This window comes from Chiloscyllium plagiosum, chromosome 4, assembly GCF_004010195.1.
Source record: "Chiloscyllium plagiosum isolate BGI_BamShark_2017 chromosome 4, ASM401019v2, whole genome shotgun sequence".
In the NCBI taxonomy this organism is placed as follows: Eukaryota; Metazoa; Chordata; class Chondrichthyes; order Orectolobiformes; family Hemiscylliidae; genus Chiloscyllium; species Chiloscyllium plagiosum.
Window position 1 is genome coordinate 25,049,866 of NC_057713.1, and position 22,515 is coordinate 25,072,380.

A 22,515-nucleotide genomic window follows, 5' to 3' on the forward strand; every position below is an offset into this window, starting at 1 on the left:
ATATTGGCCTCTTGATGGCCAGGATCGATGAGCTGCTCACTGATAGCGCTGGCAGTGCTGGGGGCATATGTGGTCAATGGGAAGACTAAGGTAAGGGCTACTCTGGGAGATGGACGTGCTAAGGGTGGGAGCCAATGTTTGTTTGGAAGGGCCAATTGCATTGTGCTTGACCTGTCAATAATGTACAGTCTGTTATTAAGTTAACGTTGCATTGTAAACAAGTGGGAAGGAAGACAATTTGAGCCATACCCTCCATTCTCAGCAGTCCCTCTTGTCCGCATGTGAGTATTTACGTACAGGTAATTCTGCTATTACACTGCAGTTGCTTTCCTGTGAGACCCCACGCTACACAAAAATCATGCTATACAAATCACTGAAACTTGACCTTATAGAGGGTTATAAAATCACAAGAGGCATGGAAAGGATAAATAGACAAGGTCTTTTCCCTGGAGTGAGGGAGTCCAGAACTAGAGGGCATACGTTTAAGTTGAGAGGGAACAGATTTAAAAGGGAACTGAGGGGCGTTTTCCACACAGACGGTGATGCATGTATGGAATGAGCTGCCAGAGGAGGTGGTGGAGGCTGGTACAATTACAATGTTTAAAAGGCATCTGGAATGGGTATGTGAATAGGAAGAGTTTAGAGGGATATGGGCCAAATGCTGCATATGGGACTAAATTTAGGATGCCTGGTCAGTGTGGACAAGTTAGACCGTAGAGTGTGTTTCCTTGCTGTACATCTCCATGATTCTCTCAATCACATTTAAAGTTTTGGCGATGCAATCACGCTACAGCCAACACATGTTTTGAAAGTATCCGCTTGAGAAACGGTGTCCCCTCTTTGTCAATAATGTTGCAAAGAATTCATGTTGATGAAATGTGCATTATAGCAGAACGACTTGTATGTATATCTGTGTCAGGGCCCACACTCGCTGAAGTTACAGTTGAAGTCAGCGTCTTTCAAATGATAGGAAAGCAAAGAATGAGCAGGGCTACAGGGAGAGATTGGGTCAGGGGCATGAAGCAAACTGATCCTTCAGAATGGCAGGCATAATGGGCTGAATGGACCCCTCACCCCATGGCAATTTTGCAACATGTGTTAGCTAACATATTTTGACAGACTGGATGCTACCAGTCTGTTTTAACCCCCACCCCTTCAAACAAAATAAGTGCGCGAAATTAGACCAGCTGACAGCAAGGTGTCAGTTATTTTAGACCCAGAGAAGTTTGTTCGGTGATTACATGAATCTTTACGTTTCTGTGTCTGAGGGTTGTGAGTGGTTGGAAGGTGAGAATATGTAAGACTTAGGTGAATAAATTTCTGGATACTCAAGGGAATTGGACATGATATTGGGAGTGGGTGGGAAAGTGAGGTTGAAGCCTAGTAAATATGAAGAGGATCAGGGCCCTGCTCCTGTATTGTGAGCGTGCATACCATCTTTTTTCGAATCAGCCTGTTTAGGGATGTTATTGTACACCTCGAGCAGGTGGGATTTGAACCCTGGTCTTTCTAGGTAGAGGTAGGGTCACTACCACAAGAAGGCCCTGCACATTTTTACATTTATGATTGGCCTGAAGCTTTTGCCATTACGATGGAAAAGATTCAATCATCTCATCAGCAGCAGTTTAATACGAGGTGCTGTGTTAATCGAATTAGGCTGCCTTTAGTCCATAGTTCATAGAAGTAGTCTTATCCTGACGTTAAGTTTCTTTAGGAAGGACGTTGTTCAACTTGAAAAGGTTCAGGAAAGATTTACAAGGATGTTACCAGGGTTGGAGGATTTGAGCTGTAGGGAGAAGTTGAATAGACTGGGGCCGTTTTTCCCTATGGTGGGGGAGCCCAGAACTAGAGGGCATACATTGAGATTGAGAAGGGAAAGATATAAAAGGGACCTAAGGGGTAGCAGAAGATGGTACTTGTATGGTGAGAGCTGCCAGAGGAAGTGGTGGAAGCCGGCACAATCGCAGCATTTAAAAGACATCTGGATGGGTATATAAATAGGAATGGTTTAGAAGGATATGGGCCAAATGCTGGCAAATAGGACTAGATTAGTTGGGGTGTTTGGTCAGCAGGGACGAGTTGGACCGAAGGGTCAGTTTCCATGCTGTACATCTCTATGACTCTAAATATTCTGGCAGATGTTGGAAGTAGCAATGCCTTTGGCCTAACAGAGGATACCGTCATGTTTTATTCTTAACTAACAGTGGGATCAAAGTCACAGTAGATATTTTCCAGTTTATCCCCTATGAAAAAATCTCATGAATCATGTGAAGATGAGGGAAAAAAGTAAATGTTAATAATTCAATATATTGTCTCTGTTACATAGTCAATCATGAATAAAATTTCCATTCAGAAAGAACAGAAACGTCAAATATCTTCAAGTAATGAATCTCACATAAAACAAAATTCTATTTGAGCTCCAACATTAAAGATGTATCATCCTCTAATATCCTCAATAAGCTATCCATTTGAACCCTGGTCTTTCTAGGTAGAGGTAGGGTCACTACCACATTTTGAAACTCAGAAACCCTTACTGAGCTCACTCAAGCTTTTCGAACTCTGCCAAGTATTCGTAACAATATAAATAAAACGCTTTGAGAAAGGTAAATTAATTGCTCATCAAAGTATAGCATTCGAGGTCTTTTTCTTTTTGGACCTTCCTCTGCAAATCAAACAATTTTTGTTTTGAAAAGCTCTCATTAGCAGCTGTGGCTTGTTTTAAAGTTTATAGAGCAGGTGATTTTTTTTAAAAAAACCTCCAAAACCTGAGAACTATCTGCCCTTCAGGAGAATTTATGTATACTCCACCAATTTATGACATTCACACCATGGATAAGACACTGGCAACAGTCACAGTTGAATCTGTTTCAACTCTCAGCTCATTTTAGATGGACCACCAGCGTTGTGATATGGAATGCCAATAAAGCTTCATCCAGAAATGGTTTGTTAAATCTGTATCCCATCAGCTATTTTTATGGACTCAGATTTGAGAGTAGGAAGACTCTATGGCATGAGGAATCCGAGGTGTAAAACCATGACCTGCTGCTGTATGCCATCACATACTTCAATCACGTCTCTGTATCCTTGTCAGAATTTGAGCACCAGCTAAGAACTTTATGATTATTTATGTTTCGATCTTGTGAGATTTTACAAAGATACAATTTAAGATTGAGTTACCATGGAAATGGGAGGGGTACATTGTTTCCTATTCTAGTTCCACATTTCCACCCATCAAGACAAATTTAAATGTACCCAGGTTGGTGATATGTTTAATTACATGGGTCTCAGACGATGTCATGGATACTGTTAAGAACAAGATTTGGAGGAACCAGTGTTGGACTGGGGTGGACAAATTTAAAAATTACACAACACCAGGTTATAATCCAACAGGTTTACTTGGAGGCACTAGCTTTCAGAGTGCTGCTCCTTCATCAGATGGTTGTGAAGCAGGACCATAAGACAGAATATATAACAAAAGATTACAGTGTCATGCAGTTAAAATAATACATTGAACAAATCTAGATTAAGTCTTTCATCCTTTAGAATGGATTTTCTAGTTTCAGTTCTTTAATGTGTAAATCCCAGAACTTCTTTTAAGTCACGTTCTCAAGATAATGTCAGGTTTCTTAAGAAAAGGTGACATCTTAGCTCAGACAATGCATTAAAGGTGTGAGGTTAACGTCTGGCTATATCCCAATCTTGAGTCAGACTGCTTCTATTTCTAAAGTAGAATTTACAAGATATTACAAAGAGAGGTTGACTAAGCTCGGACTTTTCTCTCTGGAGAGAAGGAGGAAGAGAGGTGACTTGATTGAGGTAAAGAAGGTAATGAATCACAAACATGATAGTCAATAGCCAGAGACATTTTCCCCAGGGCAGGAATGACTGGCATGAGGGGTCATAGTTTTAAGATGTTAGGAGGAAGATATAGAGGAGATGTCAGAGGTAAGTTCTTTACCATGCTGGCAATGCATTCCATGCATTCACAACTCTCTGCGTAGTGGAAGCAGAGTCATTAGGGACATTTAAGCGACTGCTGGGTATGTACATGGAGAGTAGTGAATTGAGGAATGCGTAGGATAGGTTATTTTATTTTAGATTAGAAATAATCCTCGGCACAACATCATGGGCAAAAAGCCTGTTCTGTGCTTTACTTTTCTATGTTCTATGTTCTACCTTTTATGAAGAAAATACTTAAAAATCTGAATGCCAACCTATTTCAATGGAGTTTAATGTTGCAGCTCTACCTCTTAAAGACTGTTCGCATTGCAGGGCTAAAGAAAAACATTCTGAATTACCTGATTAAAAAGATGCTAAAAGAAAACTGTACTCCTTGAACTTAGAGTGAATGCATGCAAATGTATTTATGTTTTTACACCTTATAATGAAATTCATTTATAAACTACTATTCATTTCACCAAGAGCTGCGATCCTTTTTATTAATTAATAAATTTTTTAAACAATAATGGCATGTAGGTGTTGCTAACTACTCCAATATTTACTGTGACCCGGAATTGTCTTCTTGAACCACTGCAGTCCAGTAGGTAGATCTATAATGCCATTCGGAGAGAAGTCCAGGATTATAACCCAACAATAATGAAGGAACAGCAATATATTTTCCATCAGGATGGTGAGTGGCTCGAAGGAGAACTTGCAGGTTTAATATCTTAAAATTTTGAACAGAGAGCAATTTGCTCAGGAAAAGGCACTGGACACAACAGTAATAATGATGCACCTACCAGGAGCAAGAAGCTTAGCTGGAGTCATTTTGTCTTTTGAGATGTCACATGGCTCATTTTGAATGTAATAAGACCAGTGCATTTCTGAAATCAGTCAGATAATCAATTTGGCTTGCTTGCCTCCTCTCCTTTCTTTGTAATTCCGCCATGCAAAATGTATGAGCTAATCCTAGCAAAAGTCATCATGACAATGCAGGGAGAGTTCCTCAAGTGGATATTTTTGAGAACTCTTCATTTCCAGAAAAAGGAACTTAGCCAGCTACGACTGTTCCAGGAAGTCTCCCCACGACCAGTAGTAATGAATTTCAAACACAGATCAGTATTACAACTGAGGTTGAGTGTGTATTGCTGGAAAAGCATCTTCTCTTCGTAAGACAAGCCCTCCAGTCCAGGCAATATCCTGGTAAACCTTCTTTGCACCCTCTCCAAAACCTCTGTATCTTTCCTATAATAGGACGACCAGAATTGCACACAATATTCCAAATCTGGTTCTCACCAGGGTCTTGTAGAGCTGCAGCAAAACCTCTCAACTCTTAAATTCGATCCCCATATTAATGAAAGCCAGAACACCATATGCTTTCTTAACAACCCTATTCACTTGGATGCCAACTTTGTGGGATCTATGCACTTGAACACCTAGATCCCTGTGTTCCTCCACACTGCCAAGAATCCTGTCTTTAATCCTATATTCAGCATTCAAGTTCGACCTTCCAAAATGTACCATTTCACATTTATCCAGATTGAACTCCATTTGCCATTTCTCAGCCCAGCTCTGCATCCTGCCTATGTCATGCTGCAGCCTTCAATAGCCCTCAATACTATCAAAGGCACCTCCAACCTTTGTGTCATCAACAAATTTACTAACCCACCTCTCAACCTCCTCATCCAAGCCATTTATAAAATCTATAAAGAGCAGAGGCCCAAGCACAGAGCCCTGCAGGACCCCACTCAACACTGACCTCCAGCCAGAATACTTTCCATCTGCAACCACTCTCTGCCTTCTGTTAACCAACCAATTCTGAATCCAGCCAGCCAAGTCTCCCTATGTCCCATACTTCCTGACTTTATGAATGAGCCTACTATACTATTAAAATGTTATTATGCTGAGCATTTGCCAGTGCCTCTATGTCCCATTGGCGGACATACACTTCAAAATGTTTCAGCGGCAGTAATAGTCCTAGGGTTTAAAATATGCCTTTCTGGTAAACCTTCCCTTTTTTCTCTTCCCAGTATTCAGTCAGGGAAAATCACTGACAAAGACAGTACAAAAATAATTGAATTCAAGGTAGTTTATGGAGAGAAAAGTTAAATTATGTAATAAAGTAGAAAATATGTGGATCTTAGTAATAAAGATGTTATATGTGTCACAAAGCTGGTTTCTTTTTCTAAAAGCTGTTCCTTTCTCAAGGATACTATGTCTTGTCTTTTCAGTGAGGTAATAAACCACTCTCGGCACCAATTAGTCTAGTTTGGTACAAAGATTAAAGGGTCTTGAGAGGCCTTTTTCTTTATACGTAAATAAATAAGACTTCAGGCCAAAGTGGTCAAGTTTTAGAAATGACCTATATAATGAATGGGGAATGGTTTCCCCACTGGCTTTTATTGGGACTATTGTGTGTATTTGGAGCAGGGTTATTAGGTCTACTTTGGATGCATTGACTTCTGTAGGGATTCTTTATTCTGTTCTTTGTGTTTCATTGTGTAATCTTGTGAATAAATTTTTGTCTGTTCTAAAACGTGGTAGTCAACCTAGCTATCTCAATCTGGGAAATTTTCACTGTACACTTACCAAAACAAATTGCAAAGTTACGGTCTAGACTGCCTGCTTAAGAATGCTTTGAGTAGTCTGGTCTAGTCCATAACAGATTGGGAGCTCTTTGTGGGATTTTAAACAGCGAGTGGTAGGTGCTAGTGTCTTTATTTTAGGTGTTGGTTTGGTTAGGTAGACATAGCTTGGGATAGTAGTGCCTCTTTCAGTTGCCAAAAGTTTTCCGGATATGGATGCAGTGACTTTGGAAGTTTTGCAAAAGGGGAATAAGACCAAGTAGCAGGAATTAGCAGAGAAACTGGAATTGGAACTGTCTGCATCTGTGAGGAAAGGAGACATAATTACAATAATAGCTCAGCTTTTAAACCTGCTGGAGAAACCATCAGAATCCATAGAGATGGCAAGAATTCAATTGCAAATGAAGTAGCTTGAGTTAGAGGCGAGAGATAATGAAAGCACAACAGAAGTGAAACAGTTTGAATTATGATTAAAAGCAGAAGAAAGGGTAACAGAGAGTGGTAGAGCATAAAGAAAAAGGGGGTTTTTGCACTTCAAAAACTGACACTTTAAAAGGAAAGTCAGCTTAAAAGGTTGGAGATAAAGGCTGAAGATAATCTTAGTGAGGAAGCAGTACAGACTTATGTGGAAAAGCAGAGATTTAAAATGGCAAGTTTGGCAGCTGAAGTGGCTGATTATGAGCTGGTCTATAATACACGGTTTGGCTTCCAGAATCAGTTTCAGTCCACGAGGGATGGAAATTGGAGCAAAGAGAAATCCTCACATAGAAAGGGAAAGGTTCATCTCAGTGAAGATCATAAGGATAACTTACCACAGGGTAAAAAAGAAGCCCTCGAGGGGGACAAAGAAGTTAAAAAGCTCCGGTGTTTTAATTGTGCCACTCCAGCCACACAAAATCAGTGTTGGTGGGCTAGGAGAAAGCCAGATCTAGGAAAACCAGTCAAGCCTGAATGTTGTGTTGGACTAGTAACAAAAAGCACAAGGAAAGTTAGACAACTGCCTCAGAGCATACAAGATGTTCAGAGGTTGATTTAAGGAGGAAGTGCCATATCTGCTTAAATAAAAATACATGCAAGGGTAAAGTTTATTCACATAGGTCAGGAATAGTAGGTAAGGAGGTTACAGTATTAAGGAACACGGGATCCTTTCCGTCTACAATGCTGAAGGATGAGGAGACATGTACTCCTGAGGAACTACTGCCAGAAAAGGTACTGGTAACAGGAATTCATGGTGCGACAAAGAGTGCTAAATATGTAAATTGAGGCTAGAGAGTCTAGAGAAGAGTGGAGAATTTGTGTTAGGAGTACAGGGCAAACTCTCAGCTCCAGGAATACACTTTCTCCTTGCAAATGATGTAGCTGATTCACTGGCAGGTGTGCTGCCTATTCTAGTTGAAAAGCCAGTGGAAATGCAGGCAACTGAAGACATGAAGGATGTTTATCCAAACATTTTCCCTGATGGTGTGGTCACAAGATCACAGAGGCACAAGCTGATACAGGAAAGTTCAAAAGGCACAAATAAGGAAGCTGACATAGCATTATTCAAGACTTTTTTGATCAGATAAGTGGAACAAAGAAGGAGCAAATAGGTCAACATACAAGTATCTTTAGCTCTGCTAAGCTGATTGAATTACAGCAGAAAGATGAGAACTTAAAATAGCTGTATCAGAAGGCACTTTCGGAGAAGGAAAGTGAATGCGTGGCATTACTTAACAAATGATGTCTTAATGAGGAAATGGAGATCATTACACATTCAAGCAGATGAGAAATGGGCAGAGATTCATCAAATTGTTTTGCCAGTAGGGTATAGAAAGGGGGTGAAAAAGCGCAGCAGGTCAGGCAGCATCCTGATTCCTGAGGAAGGGCTTATGCCCAAAGCGTCGATTCTCCTGTTCCTTGGATGTTGCCTGACCTGCTGCGCTTTTCTAGCAACACATTTTCAGCTGTGTAGGTCCCCTACCTCAAACAAAAAGTGGGAATAAGTATTTATTAATAATAATGGATGTGTTGACTAGATTTCCAGAAGCAATCCTGTTTTGCACCATCACATCTAAAAGAGTTGTAGAAGAATTACTTAATTGTTTTATTAGATACAGATTACCAATAGAGATCCAGACTGTTCAAGGAGGTTATGGATAATTTGGGAATAAAGCAGTTCAAATCTACTGCATACCATCCAAAATTGCAGAAAGCACGAGAGAGCTCTAACGACCATGTTGAGGGCTTATGGTCAGGATTATCCAGATGATTGGGATAAGGGAGTTCCGTTTGTACTTTTTGCGATCAGAGCTGCACTTGAATGAATCGACCAAATTCAGTCCGTTTGAATTAATGTTTGGGCATGCAGGAAGAGGATTGTTAAAGTTGATTAAGGAGAAGGTAACTCAGTCAGAATTCAGAGACCACCCATTTGGACTAGGTGTCAAATTTTAGAGAACGATTAAATAGAGCTGGAGAGTTGGCTAGATAGCAATTAAAAGTATCAAAGTCAACACCGTTACAAACACTGCTGCATATCTAATTCTATGGTTGGAGGACTGTCGAAAAAGTGGGACAAGCAACTTACATTTCTAAGTTGGACTTGCTCAGAGGTTCCTGGCAATTTTGGCTTTCGTAACGCCAAATGGACTATATCGGTTCAAAGTCATGTCATTAGATATGAAAAACGGTCCAGCCACTTTTCAGAGACTGACTAATAAGGACATTTCCAGATTACCCAACTGTGTTGTGTATATTGATGACCTGGTGATTTTTAGTCATTCGTGGAAGGAACATTTACAGCATTTTTTGGACTTGATTGATTGACTTTGGTGGTAAATCTAGCTAAAAGTGAATTTGCCAAAGCCCAAGTCACCTTCCAGGGACATGTTATTGGACATGGATAAATGGCCCCATGGAATGCAAAAATGAATGTAATTGGGGAATTTCCCACACTGTCGATGAAAAAAAACAGTACTACGGTTCCTGGAATTGAGTGGATTTTACCGAAGGTTTGTTTCGAACTTTAGCAGGGTAGCTGTTCCATTCACTGAATTGTTAAAAAAAAGGGCAAGAAGTTTCCTTGGACAGTGGACTGTCAAAAAGCATTTGACAGTCTAAAAACTGTGTTAACCACTGCCCCAGTATTAGCCTCACCGGATTACGCAAAACCTTTCAAGGTGGCTATCGATGCCAGTAATGTGGGTGTCAGTGTGGTGCTTCAGCAGGAGGATGAAGAGGGGATCGAGAGATCCATTGGGTATTTTTCCAGAAAGTTGAATGTTCACCAACAGAAATATTCAATGGTGGAGAAAGAGACTTTAAACTTGGTGTTGGCATTACCACATGTCAGTGTTTATATTGCCAGCAGTGCATTTGAGACAACTGTGTACACTGATCATAACCCATTGACATTTGTGGAAACATTTAAGGACAGAAATGCCAGACTGTTTCAATGGAGCTTGTTGTTGCAGCCATTCAATTTGACTGTTGTGCATGTGGCAGGTCATGAAAACACGATTGCTGATTCGTTATCGAGACTCGAATGCGATACGGAGGCATTTGGTAGCCGGTGTGCCGCAGCCTGAATTTGCATGTGGTTGTGCATGTTTGCACATTTATAGTTAGTATAGCGTATATGTGTGTTTAGACAACCAACTTGGTTTTAAAGGGGGCGGGGGGGGGGGGGGGGGGGAATGTGTCATAAGGCTGATTTCTTTTTTCTAAAAGCTGTTCCTTTTCTCAAGGATACTATGTCCTTGATTTTTTTTCAGAGGGGTAATAAACCACTCTCGGTTCCAGATAGTCTGGTTTGGTACACAGATTAGAGGGTATTGAGAGGCCTTTTTGTTTATGTATAAACAGATGAGACTTCAGGCCAAAGTGGCCATGTTGTAGGAGTGACCTGTATAATGAAAGGGGAGTGGTCAGCTCTCTAGCTGAGCAGTTTAGTTTAGTCCAGAACTAATGAGGAGTTCAACAGTGAGCTGTGTGGAATCTCTGTGTCTGTCTCTCACTCTTACTCTCTCTCACTCACTCACTCACTCACTCACTCACTCTCTCACTCTCTCTCCCCTTCTAACCTCAACCTGCAAACACGTGTTCCATTTGTACTGGTTTTTAAGGGGCTTTGCTTATTGGGACTGTTGTGTGTATTTGGAACAGCATCATTAGGTCTAGTTTGGATAGACTGAGTTCTGTTGAGGTTCTTCATTCTGTTCTTTGTGTTTTATTGTGAATAAATTTTTGCCTGTTTTAAAACCTGGTCGTCAACCTAGCTACCTCACTCTGGGTAATTTTCACTGTACACTTACTGAAACAAATTGCAAAGTTATGGTCTGGGCTGCCTGCTTAAGAATGTTTGATTGGTCTGGCCTAGTCCAGAACAGATGTCTTTGGTCTTTTACTGCTGTTAAGAATTCTCTTTTGGTCAGAAGTTCAAATAATTTCAGGAATTGATAGTAGCCTGAATTGCATTCTAGAGCAATTTGAGGCAGTGAAGGTGTTTTGTTTCGGTATACACTGAAGTTGTTTGTTTTTTGCAGGTGATTCGGTCCCCAGTCCACCCTTCATTCATGACAGCACAGTCTACAGCAAGATATTCCAGATCTTGTACAGAAATGAAGAGGTCGTAGTGAACAACTCTAGCCTTTTCAGAGTTCATCTCTTGTTGGATGGAGAAAGGGTGAGTTATTTTGTTAAACATTGTATTCTTAAGGGTAACAACACTGCAAGTAGGAAGCAGGTTTTGAAGAGAGCAGGGGTCAGATTTTCTGCATAATTGCATTGTTGCCCAATTTCAAACCTATGTTTCCATCATCAAGGTTCTCTGCCAATAGCACTGGATTGACACATTCATCCTATAACCCATTCTCTTAAAGTTGTCTCCATACATAAATTGCAAACATGCATTTTCAATTCATTCTTGAATTAGCTGCTTTTAATCGTACACTTTGGGAACATTACAGTCCTTAACTGTCCCTGCAAAAGAAAAGCATGTATGAAAACTGGATCAGTAAGCCAGAACTAACCAGTTTAATGAACTGTTAAATACTCAGCAAACGATCAAATAACTGATGGAAAGCCCTGTATATAGAACATAATCAATGTTTATTGTATCAATAATTGTCATTATTCTTATTTTCTTAAATCACTCTACATGCTATTATATTTTCAATAAATTTTGACACTTCATTTGGGAATATTTACTAATTAGGAAAGGAACTAGAAGGAAAATGATCAATATTATCATAATCATGATAAGTGTTGTGTTTTTACATAGAAATTTACAAAGAAATGAAAGAAATGCTAGGATCACTGAGCAAGACTCAGCTTAAGCACTAACAGAATAATGTATTGACTTTGCTGAACACTTAGAGGACAGATGATACACTCAGTACAGCTCGAGCTTTGTAATGATAGGTACCTCCATTTGGGAATGCAAATATAGAGTCTTTGTTTTTGCAGAGCGATGGTGAAGTAAGAACAAAGGGAAGAATGCTCAAAATGGAGGCATAAAGTGGTGCCTGTGAGCAAATGATATAACAGGCTCCACTGACTCTAGTTTTGTGCTTGCAAAATGCCTGAGAAAGTTAACTAGTGTGGGAATAAGTTTAAGAAAGTAGAGTTTAGGTAGAAAAATAATCTCAATCTTGTTGAATGGTGGAACAGGCTTGAAGAGCCAAGTGGTATATTCATTCTACTTTTCCTTATGTTCTTGTAGCTATTGCATGGACAGTCTGCAAGAATGCTGTAGTGTCTAGTTTTCCACTCTTCTCACCATCTTGTCCCTGCACCGTAACCTGTGAAGTCACAGGCACAATGTAGACTCTAAAAGCACCATAAGGCAATGTATTGGAACATTTGTGGACAGAATTTCTTCAATAATTATGCCCCTTTATAGTACTGTCACTTTCTGAATAGCAATTAAGGACAGGCAACAAATGTTGGCCTTATTAAGCGATGCCCACATCCTAACAGTGATCAAAGAATAAATGACATTTTTTTTAGATTCCCTACAGTGTGGAAACAGGTCGTTTGGCAACAAGTGCACATTGACCCTCCAAAGAGTAACCTACCCAGACCCACTTCCCTCTGACTAGTGCACCTAACAATATGAGCAATTTAGCATAGCCAATCCACCTGACTTGCACATCTTTGGATTGGACTGTGGGAAGAAACCAGTGTAGACACGGGGAAAATGTGCAAACTCCACACAGACAATCGCCCAAGGTTGGAATCGAACCCGGATCCCTGGCGCTTTGAGGCACTGAGCCACTGTGCCGCCCTAAACTTACTTAGTTACAAATGAATAAAACAACAAAAAAAAAATCAACAATCAAAAGAAACAGATGTTGCTAAAAACAGCTTTGGACAAATCTATCTAGCATTTTTAAATGACACTTTAAAAGCAGTGTGAAATGTCTTTCAGCCAAAATGTAAACTAAAAATAGAGCAATTTTATTGATATTGTCTACCTCCTCAGCTGAATCTAGAACATTGAAATACAATTGTTACTGTTCAGAAGACTTTATGAGATCTCTTTTCTCACTGCTCATTGCTCCAGGGTCCCTTCCCTCCTCTGGAGAAACCCCTTCTGCTGGTGTCTTTATGATGATTGATCTTCAAATATATTCCCTTTTGTTTCAAAATCAATTCAAACACGGTTTACAGTAAAAGCGAAGACAAAAATAGATTGTGACATTTACAGAGAAGTATTTAACCAATCAGAATGTTGACGAATGATATCTCACTTTGGGGAAGATTTGACACGGCCATAAGGGAATATTGGAAGGATTTTCTGAAATGAAATCAAATTGTTATCCAAAAGAAAATCATAGATTATGGTTATGTATCAAGAGAGTTGTTAAACCAGCAAGGGGAGGGATGTGAGACTATCCCAACATCAGAAAATTTGGCAAGAACTAGCCATCTTTCCCTGTCTTTTATATATCCTCTTCTTTAAGAATGCTAAACTGGATTGCAGCTCACTTGGCAGCTCATCCCCCACCTCCAGTCTTCACATTGGCAGGAGTGTTTATCATCTACAAGATGGACTGCTGCAGCTTACCCAGGCTTTTCAAACACCTTTCAAACTCATAATCTCTACCATCTGGAGGACAAAAGCAACATGTTTACCTGTGAACAGCGCCGCCTGCAAACCACTGACTATCCTGATTTGGAAATGTATCACCACTCCATCAGGGACACTGGGTGAAAACCCTGAAATTCTATCCTTGACAGCATTGTTGGTCCACCTACAGGCCCAAGACTGCAGTAGTTTAAGAAGGCAATTCTACCACCACCACCATCCCCAGGACAATAGTTAGTGATGCTTATACCTGTTGAACTGTTCTAAAGCAAAATGCCATCATAAGCTTGCAAGCTTCAACAATATTGTCATTTTCCACGGTGTACATGGTGCATCCAGTGATATTGATTTACAGTATCAGGTATGCTACATGTATTAATTCATGTGTTTAAATTAGCCTGGTGTTTTATAGTCCAGTTTCTGTAAGCCAGTCATATTGTATTTAGTCAGAAATTTTGTTGCTTTGAATCAAGTTACACCTGATATTGTAAATCAATATCACCAGATTTACCATGAACACCTTGAAAAATAGCAATATAGTTGAAGTTTTCAAGCTCATGATCACATTTTGCATAATGTAGTTTTATAATAATTCACAGGGTGTAAATATCAGTAACTATGTCAGGATTGACACAAAGGTGCAGCTTAGAAGGAGCCAGATTTTTCTCATGCTCTTGGCATTTAATAAAATGCACTGCCTGGAATGTGTAGTATTTACCTGTACTGCTTTGTTTTTAACATATAAAAGCTCCAGTTGTAACTCAGATATGATATAACTAACTAGAGTAAATCCAACTAGTTCTGAAAGCCATAACTCATTTCACACCAAAGAGGAAACTTTGAAAGCATTGAAAATTAACTGAAGAACATGAAATCAAAATACATGTTTCTGCCAAAAAACAAATCACCTTTATTCATTTAGCCTGGACAGTAATGGCGAGGCAAATAAGTGGCTTGTCTTCAAAATCAATGCTGCTCAGTGATTTGTTCTGGGTATAATCAGGATTGGTGAGTCAGTGGTTGGAGGATGAAAGAACATTTAAGATGAAAGTTGAATGGACTTAAATTTTTTTGCTTCAGGTTTTAATTAAATAAACTCCTCCATGCCAAGTCATGACTCAACGTATGCACAAACAAAATGTGTTTAAAATTTACAGACACACTTTTGGTAGTTAAAGGGGTTTTTATTGAACATGTTGACCTGAAGCTGTCTAGTAGCCCACATGCATTATCACACAGAAAACAAAATTTTATTTTGTCTGGTCTTTCCTTCGAGCCTAGATGTTGTTTTGCAGATGCAACAGTTTTGGTCCTGCTGCTCGCGAAGATTTTAATACCACTCTTCGGTTCAGCTTTAATATTTTCTCAACCCTGTCCTCCTCTCTCCCATACCAATTCCCTAATGTATTAACCAGTATACCAGGCTCAAGGAGCTGTATGGTCTACCTCGTATTTGGTTGTGTTCTTATATTGGCATCTTAGACATCTAAACTATTTCTACACACTCTTCCTTTATAATAAACAGATATCTACAGAAATAAATGCACAGTGTAGCATCCTTTATTGTAACACACTTGTCCCCTCACTTTCTGAATGAGCTGTATTTCATTTCTTATTGAGAATGCAAAGGGTCAAAGATGAAGCAAGACATTGCAGCTGTTTTCCAACTTTAATTCATTTAATTTGATTTACAGAAAAACTTTTTTTCCTAAAACATGTAGTAACTGTTTTTCTCAAGCTGGAGAGGATTCAGAAGAGATATACCAGAGTGTTGCAGGGCATGGAAGGTTTCAGTTATAAAGCAAGGCTGGGATGTTTCTCACTGGAGTGTAGGAGGTTGAGAGGCGATCAAATGAGATGAGATAAAATGATGAGAAGTATAGGTAGAGTTAATAGTAGTTGTCTTTTCCCTAGGATGGGAGACTTCAAGATTAGGGGAACATTTTTAAGGTGAGAGGAGAGAGATTTTTTAAAAAAAGGCAAATGTTTTGCACAGAGGTTTGTTTGTGTGTGGAAAATTCGAAGTGGCACAGAAACAAGGCAAATTCAGCTGATAATGAGATGCAGAACATGGAATAAATAAGTAAAAATATACAGTCTAATTTGCCATGGAACCTTGAGATACTGAATAAGAAATAGTGTGGAGACTTGTACCATTAAAGAAGCAAAGCCTTTAACTGATTACATTATTGAAATCAAGCCAGGATTTTGAGGTGCTGGTGTTGGACTGGGGTGTACAAAGTTAAAAATCACACAATACCAGGTTATAGACCAAGAGGTTTATTTGGAAGCACTAGCTTTTGGACTGCTGCTCCTTCATCAGGTGATGAATATTTTGTATTTTGTAACTGCTGTCCGAAATCTACCTGGATTTTCTTTCATGATGGCAATTCTTAAGTTTTTGGCTGACACATTTTTTCACACAGTTTCAGTGTATGGGATACAGTACAAGTATTATGAAAACAAGGCAATTAGTATGTGCCATTTGGCCTTGTAGAAACAGTAAAAGACAGTGGAAGCATAGGAAAGTGACACAAAAACAAGGCTAGTTGTAGCTGAGAGATGTCATCTATTAATCCTTTTCTTGTCCTTGGCTGTCTTGATTCATGTTGAAGTCTGCAAACTTTTTTTTAAAATTCATTCATGGATGTGGCTGGCTGGGCCAGCATTTATTGCCCGTTTTTAGTTGTCATTAAGAGATGGTGAGCTGCCTTGAACCTCTGCAATCCATTTACAGTAGGTAGACTGACAATTCTGTACGAGAGGGAGTTTGAGGATTTTGATTCAGTGACATATAAGTTGGGATATAAGTAATAGTTGGGGAGATGCGTGTTTTCTTCATACTCAAAGGTGGTGGGGTAATTTATATCCATTCTCCGTATCTGCTGCACTCTGAAATTGTCTGGAGCATCCCCAGTTGGTACAGACCAAAGAATATACACCGAGGTGGGAATTCGCAGTCCCCGTCTTATTTTCTCTTTCAATCGTCACTGGGGCACTAAATTTACGGCCCCAAGTTTTATGTGCAATTGCTCTCCAATTGGAAAGGGGCAAATGACAAAATAAAAGTCTGTATAAATCCTTTTGAGGCTGCAGGATAGTGATTTGTGTTGCATCTCTGTTTTGTAGGAGCAGTTCGTTTCCCATGCTTATGGACTGTGATTTTACAACTTAATACATATTGCGTGCCTGAATGGTAATTCTACCATTGTCAATATATCTTTAATGCAAATGTCTTAATTTCATTAGACATCAGTTTTGAAAACTCAACTTTATTGATCAGGAACAGTTGTAAGTTACTCTCATGTGTTTTTTGCATCTGTCTGTCTGCAGATTGTTAGGACAACCACATGAGAAATGTTAAATATGTAAGTCTTGAGCCACGGAAAGGTACAGGTCAGAACAATCTTCAGCCAGTTGTGCTACATCTTTGGATGACGAATAAACTTGTTTGACAACAAAGATGTTTTAAGATAATAAGAGGGTGCTGGAAGCACTGAGCAGGTCTGGTTGCATCTGTGGAGGCACAAACAGAGAACCAAATGTTACCAGAAATCAGTATGTATCAATTTTGGAGAGTTGTGTAGAGGGTTTGTCTCCACAAGGCCGCTTAAGCTTTCTCCCATTACCTTCCTGCTTCATTTGCCATGGACCACCTCCTACGTTAACCTGCTTGCTATATTGTCCCTCCTGCTTTAGGCAGAAGTACTTAGAGATTTTACAGAGTTCCTGATGCTGCATTATATTTAAAAGTCAGTTGTGCACAGTCAGTGCTAGTCTGCATCTGCACTGCACAGCTTGCGTCATTTGCCCAGGAAATGGCAGACAAAGGAAATTTGGCATAAAAGCAAAATACTGCAGATGTTGGATATTTGAAATAAGCGCAGAAGATGCTGGAGAAAGCCAGCAGGTCTGCCAGCATCTGTGAGAGAGAAATAGTCCAATATGTCTCATGGAATACAGGGAGAACTAGCCATTTGGATACAGAACTGGCTCAAAGGTAGAAGACAGAGGGTGGTGGTGGAGGGTTGTTTTTCAGACTGGAGGCCTGTGACCAGTGGAGTGCCACAAGGATCGGTGCTGGGCCTTCTACCTTTTGTCATTTACATAAATGATTTGGATGCAAGTATAAGAAATACAGTTAGTAAGTTTACAGATGACACCAAAATTGGAGGTGTAGTGGGCAGCGAAGAAGGTTACCTCAGATTACAACAGGATCTTGATCAGATGAGCCAATGGGCTGAGAAGTGGCAGATGGAGTTTAATTCAAATAAATGCGAGGTGCTGCATTTTGGGAAAGCAAATCTTAGCAGGACTTATACACTTAATGGTAAGGTCCCAGGAGGTGTTGCTGAACAAAGAGACCTTGGACTGCAGGTTCATAGCTCCTTGAACGTGGAAAGTGAAGAAGGTGTTTGGTATGCTTTCTTTTATTGGTCAGAGTATTGAGTACAGGAGTTGGGAGGTCATGTTGTGGCTGTACAGGACATTGGTTCTGCCACTATTGGAATATTGCGTGCAATTCTGGTCTCCTTCCTGTCGGAAAGATGTTGTGAAACTTGAAAGGGTTCAGAAAAGATTTACAAGAATGTTGCCAGGGTCGGAGGATCTGAGCTACAGGGAGAGGCTGAACAGGCTGGGGCTGTTTTCCCTGGAGCGTCGGAGGCTGAGGGGTGACCTTATAGAGGTTTACAAAATTCTGAGGGGCATGGATAGGGTAAATAGGCAAAGTCTTTTCCCTGGAGTTGGGGAGTCCAGAACTAGAAGGCATAGGTTTAGGGAGAAAGGGGAAAGATATAAAAGAGACCTACGGGGCAACTTTTTCGCACAAGAGGGTGGTACATGTATGGAATGAGCTGGCAGAGGAAGTGGTGGAGGCTGGTACAATTGCAACATTTAAGAGGCATTTGGACGAGTATATGAATAGGAAGGATTTGGAGGGATATAGGCCGGGTGCTGGCAGGTGGGACTAGATTGGATTGGATTATCTAATCGGCATGGACGGGTTGGACCGAAGGGTCTGTTTCCATGCTATACATCTCTATGACTCAATTACTTTTTTTGTATTCATTCATGGGATGTGAGTGTCGCTAGCTGGCCAGCATTTATTGCCTGTCCCTAATTGCCTTTGAAAGGTTGGTGGTGAGCTGCCTTCTTGAACTGTTATGCCGTAGGTCAATCCAGAGTGCCCTCATGTAGGGAATTCCAGGATTTTGATCCAGCAACAGTGAAGGAGCCCTGTTTTGAGAGGGACCTGGAGTTCCTGTTAGATGGGGTGGTACAGAGGAAATCCAGCCTCTGATCATCCCAAGCTCTTAGTCTGATGTGGAAAGCTGTTGATCTCTTACTGTGCCTCACCCACTTAGCCTGACGGAGGACTACTCCCCTCAGGCTTTGAGACATGACCATTTGGTAGAAGCATCTGCTATGTGTTTGGTGCAGGCACATGATGCATGTATGCAATTGTGGCACATGGTGCCACACAGTAATGCATCTATCCCCTTGACTGAGTAGTACCCACCGCTGCTGGGTAGTACGGTATGCTACCTGGCTCTGTGTCTGCCCTGGAATACAAATGTAGTGAGCGACTGAAAGCTCTAGCTGAGGCAGCAAAGCATGAAAAGGCAAAGCAAGACTGAGAGCTTCCTTCTCACCACCAAATGGCTTCTCCTTGATGTCCGAGGCCAGCTTCTTGGCTCTCTCATGGCCATTATTTCAAATGGACCTAACTAGACCATAAGATGGTGGTGTGGTGGTAAGGCATGAAGACATTAAAATCCCTGGCAAGTTTTACTGGAATAAACTCAAGTATCTTGTTTTTTTTCCGCAAGAGGATGAATACTAACCCATCTTGTGGCCAATTATCACTTCAGGGCATCAATCCAAATCTTCTGTAGGACTACCCCACAAGACCAAAAAGAAAGACTGAAAATATCAAAGTAAGCATGAAGTAAATGACCATTAAGAGAGCACACAAAGATCCCTAAGATGCTTCTGGTCATGTGAGATTGCATGCATGGACCGGTACCAATGTCCTGGCAGCAGTATTGCAATGAAAGGTACGGGTGAACTGTTAAGGTTCAGAGCTGAACTGTCGGTGGATTGGAGGTGTACCATGAGCGTGCGATGAGGATGGTACGTGTTGAATGTCAATGTCCATGGACTGTGCATGAATGCATTCACTGCCTATGGAGGAATCCCAGTGGTGTCCAAGACAGAGACTTGGAGGAGGCAGTAATGAGCTGTAGTCATTAGGTAGCTACTTGAACTTTTATGCCAGGTATTGTCACTTTGTAGTTTTTGTCTTGCAGGTGGGAAAATGGGAAGCTGAATATAAGTGAGGTGGGATTACATAATAACGAGATGATAATGCACGCTGATACATGAAAATAAGCCTGTTGCCAATCACTAGCGAACATCTCATTTTGCCGTTCAGAACTTGGTTGAAAAATGGGATTCATTGCTCTTGATGCCGAAGTTTCTCACTGGCAATGTTTCCAACTTTTTGACCAGTGCTCACATTGTTCACAGCCTGGAATGATTCTATCCAAAGTTAATGCTTCCAACCCAATATGTTTCTTTTGAAGAGACGCCAACTTCTGGTTTTATTTCTAGGATTCACAACACTTCGATTTTATTTCAAATGTTTGGCATAGTTAATTAACAAATTGGAAATAAAAACTGATTAGATACTTGATTTGAATTTGAAATACTAGAAAGAATTTGTTTGCTTCCTTTTGCCTCCGATCAGTTTGAAACATGATGAATGAATTATGTGTTTTCTTGCCACTGGAGTAGAAATCCCAATTCAATAATTCAACATCAGGCTTTGTGAGATTTAAAACAAAGGAGATTATTTCTCTCATTACTCTGAATTAAAAGTCATGTCCCACACTCTCAACACACAGATTAGATGTTGTAGGTTACACTTGATATTTATCTGAATTACTAATTTACAATCCCTAACCTCCCGCATAGTGTCAGAGTAGGCCTGTAGTTTCTTGGATAGTAAAGTGGTTTAAAGTAGAAGGGAAGGGTCTTCTCTCAGCAGGCTGTGAATTTACCTATTGTCAAGTTTCTATGTTGTTTCAGGTGACCTTAAAGGTGAAACAGATCAGAAGATGCCTCAATATTGGAATATCCCACTTTCAATGTATTTGCTACTAATTACTTGTTGGCTGCTTGGTAACCTTGTAGATGTGGAGGACCCTCTTGCAAATAGTTTTCACTGATCTTGAAAAATAAACATATAGAAAGCATGCCAGTCTCACCATGTAAATTTTCGGATGCATCCAAATAAGCGGTGTTGTTTATGTTGATTTGAACATCCCATGGTGTGGTTTGATGCTTTAAAGAGTAAAGTCAGTGTCTTTGTTTTTGTTTGGCCTATTCAATTGCTCTCATCTTTTTTGACTGATTTAAAAGTCAATTCTTGAAACACATTAGTCTGGAAGGTCCCTTTCTTCCTCCTTGAGACTGAGGAATAGTCCTGATCTGCAATAGAAATCCAATAATCTGGGGCATCCAGAATGTCTAGTTTTCAAATAGTGAATTAGTTTGAACTAGACATACCAGCTGTAGGCATAATAATTGCTACATATTAAAATGATCGAATAATCTATATAAGATGCAGTGATTTTTTTGTGTTGCCAGAGCAACTAGGTAATATTAAATATTGTGTAAAGAGAAAAATCGATAACAGTCAAGAATCAGAAAGCCGGTAAAAAAAACTTCCCCTCAGAAAATTAAATTGCGTTTTTGAAATTCTTGTACCCTTCTTTGTGATATGAGAGAACGCTGCAGTATAAGGCGATTTTTCTTGTCTCCTTCCATGCTTTTTTTAGGCTTTAATTGTCCTCCCTCTGATTCATGTTCCTCCTGTACAGAAATTCTCATCAACCATGGTAATTTAGTTAAGGTGCCCTGGGTTCTCTGGTCAGCAGAGCAGCTATGTAATTAAGACATGTTTGGACACTTGAACATATCTACTCGAGCCGAGTACTTATCTCTTGGTGGTACAATTATTTTTGATGGATGCAGTTGACTGCAGATTCAGAAAAGACTCCTAGTCCAGATAATTAGTATAAATTTCTCCTTCTAAAATGCGTAGACATTCTTTGAGTGCCTGACCTTAAAAGTTTGAATGGACAAAATTTTTGCAGTGCATTGATTGCTTTTCTGTAATTTGCAGAGATTACCTATGCCTCTTGTTGCAGTTATTGAAACAAAATCAATTTAAATAGTCTGTAACTGTCAAAAAGTGAATATCTTTTACTCATTGATATCTTTGAAATATTTGACAAATGCCTTTTACATAGGTATGATTTTATTTGGCATAGATAACATTGGACTGATACAAACATTGTCTTTTACTATTAATTAGAATCCATGGTGGGGAGGGGGGGTTGGATTTTATCATTAAATGGTCAAAAAATGGAAACTTATTAATCTAATCTACCAAGACTAGGCTTTTATTGAAATGGAGCAAGAGATGAATAGCCAACACAACTCCAGCATGTAGGATATCATCTTAGACCCTCCTTCGACTGACTGAACTGGTCCTCACCCTGAACCCTCCTTCGACTGACTGAACTGGTCCTCACCCTGAACAACTTCTCTTTCCAATCCTCCCACTTCCTCCAAACGAAAGGAGTAGCCATGGGCACCCGCATGGGCCCCAGCTATGCCTGCCTCTTCGTAAGATATGTGGAACAGTCCATCTTCCGCAACTACACTGGCCCCACCCCTCACCTTTTCCTCCGCTACATCGATGACTGTATCGGCGCCGCCTCGTGCTCCCACGAGGAGGTTGAACAGTTCATCCACTTCACCAACACCTTCCACCCCGACCTCAAATTCACCTGGACAGTCTCAGATTAATCCCTCCCCTTCCTCGACCTTTCTATTCCTATCTCAGGCGAC

The 22,515-nt window shown here is 40.2% G+C and overlaps 1 protein-coding gene across 1 annotated transcript in view; it reads left to right on the forward strand.

The window, feature by feature from the left end:
- Positions 1-22,515, forward strand: part of LOC122548904 (protein FAM135B-like) — a 372,254-nt gene that overhangs the window by 183,086 nt on the left and 166,653 nt on the right. Inside the window, exon 4 of the mRNA XM_043687860.1 lies at positions 11,048-11,187. Coding sequence (XP_043543795.1) covers positions 11,048-11,187 — 140 coding nt within the window. The remainder of the gene's footprint in view (positions 1-11,047; positions 11,188-22,515) is intronic.